The sequence below is a fragment of the Otolemur garnettii genome, unplaced genomic scaffold (genome assembly GCF_000181295.1).
Source record: "Otolemur garnettii isolate 467f Iridium unplaced genomic scaffold, OtoGar3 scaffold00196, whole genome shotgun sequence".
Lineage (NCBI taxonomy): Eukaryota > Metazoa > Chordata > Mammalia > Primates > Galagidae > Otolemur > Otolemur garnettii.
Genome location: NW_003852591.1, coordinates 453,783 through 458,464, shown reverse-complemented (window position 1 = coordinate 458,464; position 4,682 = coordinate 453,783). Strand labels below are relative to the sequence as shown.

The 4,682-nt window shown below is 44.5% G+C and overlaps 1 protein-coding gene across 1 annotated transcript in view; it reads left to right on the top strand.

The window, feature by feature from the left end:
- Positions 1-4,682, top strand: part of MAP3K9 (mitogen-activated protein kinase kinase kinase 9) — a 76,857-nt gene that overhangs the window by 7,437 nt on the left and 64,738 nt on the right. The window contains exon 2 of the mRNA XM_023507658.1: positions 1,386-1,799. Within this exon, the coding sequence (XP_023363426.1) occupies positions 1,386-1,799 (414 nt within the window). The remainder of the gene's footprint in view (positions 1-1,385; positions 1,800-4,682) is intronic.

Below are 4,682 nucleotides of genomic sequence, written 5' to 3'. Positions count from 1 at the left end.
TATATGGGGCCGGTGCCCTACTCACTGAGCCACAGGTGCCGCCCATGAAAGCCTTTCTAAACAGAGCTAAAGATATAATCAAGTGCCTTAGGTTTGAACTCTAGTTTTAGGAAAGAGATTGAGTGGCCAGGTGTGACACTGAGAGCACCAGCAGCTGAACTGGGGTACTGCTGGAGTGAGATGTTTCCTGGGAGGCCCCTTTGCTTATATCTCTGTCACTGGATCCTCGTTGAACCAAGTTCTGAAAGCCTCCTAAATTGACCCCACTCTCCCCATGTTCATTGCTCCTGGGTTTTAGAACTTCATGCCGCCCTGGCCTCCATAGTGGTTCCTTTGCGGCGAGATTTCCGTCGTCCAGGTTATATTCTACAGAGCTGCCAGTGCTGGTTTCCTTTCTAAAGTATAGACCTAGCAAAACTCCCCTTCTGAGAGGTGCATACCTCCTGCTGCTTACAGTGTAAAGTTCAAGACCCTCAGGATGGCTTTGAAGACATTTTACAACCGGGTTATCCCCGGCAAGGCTCTGGGCCTCATCTCCTGTCCAGATGCGCGTAACCCAGCTGCCCTGGACTCCCTAGAATTCCTAGTGCAGCACCTATTCTCATGTTCCTTGTTCTTACTCTTTTCTTTCCCTCTGCCTGGATCATCCTTTTCTACCCTGATTTCCTTTACTGCCTTATGAGATCCCTCCCATTCATTCTTTAGGGCCCAGGTCAAATACCGTAGGACCTCTGTAAGGGGAACGCCTGAGGGACTATAACAAACTGGTCAACATATGGAGGTGGTCAACATAATCCAGTACTCAGATATAATTCAGTACGTGCAGTACATGTCTGGTTTGTGAAAACAAGGTCCACTTAAGGAGGTGGTCAGCAAACCTGAGAGTCCTCTCCCCTCTAACCCTGTCAGTCCTCTGTTCTGCTGTGGAGTTACTGACTTTCCTAAACCTGTGCTCATACTTCTGTAGACGTTTCTCACACTGGGTTTGCTTGTTGTGTCTGCATTGCCACTGGACTGTGTGCTTTTCACCACTGAGCACACGGTAAAGCTGGATAAGTCTCACAGAAAGGGTCTCCCCATCGTTCCCTTTAGTTAAAATGGTTGACCTTGGTATGGGACCCTGCATGATTTTTCAAGTGGGATTTATTTCATAAATTTTTATTGCATATTCTTAGAGACTGTGTGCTAGTCACGAAGGGAAAAGTGCAAAAGAAAATAATTTAATCACAGTTTCTGGCCTTACGGAGTTTACCTTATTTATAATGGGTAGACAGAAAGGCCCAGTGAACAGATACCTTGCTGTGCTTACCATCCAGGTAAATGGGTCGTTAACTGGTGTTCTCAGGATGTGTTTGACTTTCTTCTTTTTTTCTTTCCTTTCTCAGTGTTAGAGATTGATTTTGCGGAGCTAACCCTGGAAGAGATTATTGGCATTGGGGGCTTTGGGAAGGTCTATCGTGCTTTCTGGATAGGGGATGAGGTTGCTGTGAAAGCAGCTCGCCATGACCCCGATGAGGACATCAGCCAGACCATAGAGAACGTTCGCCAAGAGGCCAAGCTCTTCGCCATGCTGAAGCACCCCAACATCATTGCCCTCAGGGGGGTGTGTCTGAAGGAACCCAACCTCTGCTTGGTCATGGAGTTTGCTCGTGGAGGGCCTTTGAATAGAGTACTATCTGGGAAAAGGATTCCCCCGGACATCCTGGTGAACTGGGCTGTGCAGATTGCCAGAGGGATGAACTACTTACACGATGAGGCAATTGTCCCCATCATCCACCGAGACCTTAAGTCCAGCAACAGTGAGTATGAAGAGACAGGGCTGGAGGGGCAGAGAGCAGTTGCAGACTCAGTCTGTGGCATCCGGAGGAGTGGATTCCTGGTGGACTTCAGGGGACAGTGAAAGTCCTTGCTCAAACACATTCCATCCTTAAGTTGAGAGGTGTGGGGAAGACAGGAGAGATTGGTTTGGGAAGAGAGGAATGAAGTACTAGGGGGGTTGACATAATTTTGAGTTTATATCAGCAGGGATATTGTGTAGGCATTGTGTAATTCTGATATTCTGTGCAAAAAATATACAGACTTATTTTTCCACTTGAGGGAAGTGTGTGTGTGATCCCAAGAGGGGTTTTCCTCTTTGTGGAACAACAGGTAAAGCAAACCTACACTGCCTGTTTGAATTGTTCCCTACACGCCTCAGTTTGAGATACCAGGCACAGAAGGGGCTATACGAAGAGAAGGCATATTTTTTAAACTGGGGCCCGATTCTAGTGGCAAGTGCCCTTGGGGAACGTGACCTGGCTGGCAGTGTTACAGACCTCCTGGTAGCCAGGAGTGGTATTCATTAATTGCCATAACTACCTAGTGTTTAATAGCAGGGAACTGAGAAGTAACTGTTTATTAAACATCCAGAATCTATAAACTGGGTTGTAAAGCAAGTGTTAGATATAATTAAATGGTGAGCTGGGAGAAGCTTCAGCCTTTCTCGTCAGCTGAATCAGCAGGACAAGGAACACGCTGCTTTTCTGGGCTAGTTTGATCTCTCTTGCCTACCCTGACTGGGGGAGAAGATAGCATTGTTTAATGTGCATCAAATCGCTTTGAGCATCCTGTCCTGGAGAGGAGGGCATCTGAGTTGCAGGATTTGGGGGGTGTTAAGGGCCCCAGGGACTGCATTCTCTCTGCATCCTTCAGCTTTGAGCCTAGAAATACTCCAGACTTTGTTTCATATGTGGCTTTTCTGTTGATGCTTTTGTGAATCTGTTTCCTTTAAAAAATATATTATAAAATTATGTTAAATAATTGTTTGTTGTAGAAAAATTAAGAGGTGTGGGTAAAAAGAAAAGAGAGTTCTTTTTCCAAAATGTTTTCCCTTAAGAGAGAACAACTATTATATTTGGCATATCTTTCTAGACATTCGTATAGTTATAAACCATTTCATTTCTGTGGTTTATGAATATACGAATATTCTGTTCAGTTTACTTTAAAAGAGCATTTTTACCTTTATGTCTTCCATCTGCAACCTTCTCCCCTATTAATAACAGAAAAATTCCTCCTTGCAAAAGTATGGAAGTATGGAGTGTTAGGTCCATACTATAGAGATGATGCCTGTGAAGGATTTGAGTTACTTAAAGTCGGCTTCTCTTTTCCCTTCAGCATTTTCCTGTCTCTTTATCATGTGTTTATTTGCATCTCCCCTCTGGAATTCTATTTAAGTATATTAAATAAATTAAAGCTTTTGGTGATCCCATTTCAAATAATTTCTACTTAGAGATTGCTTTGGATGATAGAGCAAAAAGGAAATGTCTTGAGGGGGCTGGGGACAAGGTGTATGGCACAGCCCTTGGGGGCGGGACACAAGTTTAGGAGGGACTTTATCTAACAAATGCAGTCAGTGTAACCTAATTCTTTGTACCCTCAATGAATCCCAAACAATTAAACAAAAAACAGTCTAGGCAAAAAATGTGATAGGAGCTTGGTGCCTGTGGCTCAAGTGGCTAAGGCGCCAGCCACATACACCTAAGGTGGCGGGTTTGAATCCAGCCCGGACCCGCCAAACAACAATGACAGCTGCAACCAAAAAATAGCCGGGCGTTGTGGCGGGCGTCTGTGGTCCCAGCTACTTGGGAGGCTGAGGCAGGAGACTCGCTTGAGCCCAGGAGTTGGAGGTTGCTGTGAGCTATGATGCCACAGCACTCTACCCAGGGGGACAGCTTGAGGCTCTGTCTCAAAAAAAAAAAAAAAGAAAAGAAAAGAAAAATGTGATAGGGATGCTGAATTCTCCTTTTTATTTTTTCTGATAGCCTTGTACTGGGAGACGTAGGCAAAATGCCATAAGGTTACATAATTGAGCCTTGATGAAGGTTTGAATTTGAGTATGATTTCAAGCTATATGTACAAGGTTGTACCTTTTATGAGGTTTGTGTTTGGAAGTCTAAGCTCTTGTGAAGTAAAACTACCTTGTTGCCGTTCTGCTGATTGCAGGAGAGGGCAAGAGACCTGAATGTCATCCCGTTTTCCAGGAAGCCACACTCTGGCCCTTTCTTTACGTGGGTTTTGGGATTGCCAAGGGGGAGTCTTCAGGTGCAGTGTGTTGTGGTAGGAGTTGGACTTACACATTGGGTAGTGTTTTAAAGGACCTTGTCAAGACAATTAATGCCCAGAGATGTGCATGGTCCATGGGCCACAGCGTGGGTGCTGCTGCTGCTGTCAGTCTCACGTGGGAGTTGGGGTGGCACCTTGGAATTTGTAGTTGGATGTTTGCCTGGGATTGTACACATCCAATTTGAGCTTCAGTGACACATCCTTCTCACTCCATTACGGTGTGTACACGACTTGGAAATCACTTTAGAAACGTTATGCCACTGCTTTACCCATTGCCTCCCATTTGGGAGTCATAATTTCTTTGTGTTTTATAGATATTGGAACCCTGGCCTGTTTTCAGAGGTTCCAGAGAATTGGATTTTCGTTATTGTCATGTGAGGGCAGAATACTAGGAATTTATATGTGTTAGTTGCCCTTGAACCAAGAAAGAAGAATGTGTCTTTGTGGGAAAGAGAAAGTACTTGGTGATAAACATCTAGCCGTTATAAAGGTTCAGCAAAAAGTGACTTATTAAAATGTTTTATTATTCTAGTGACCTACTTTAAAAAGTCATTTGTGGTTTACTGGCAGTGAAATATGTA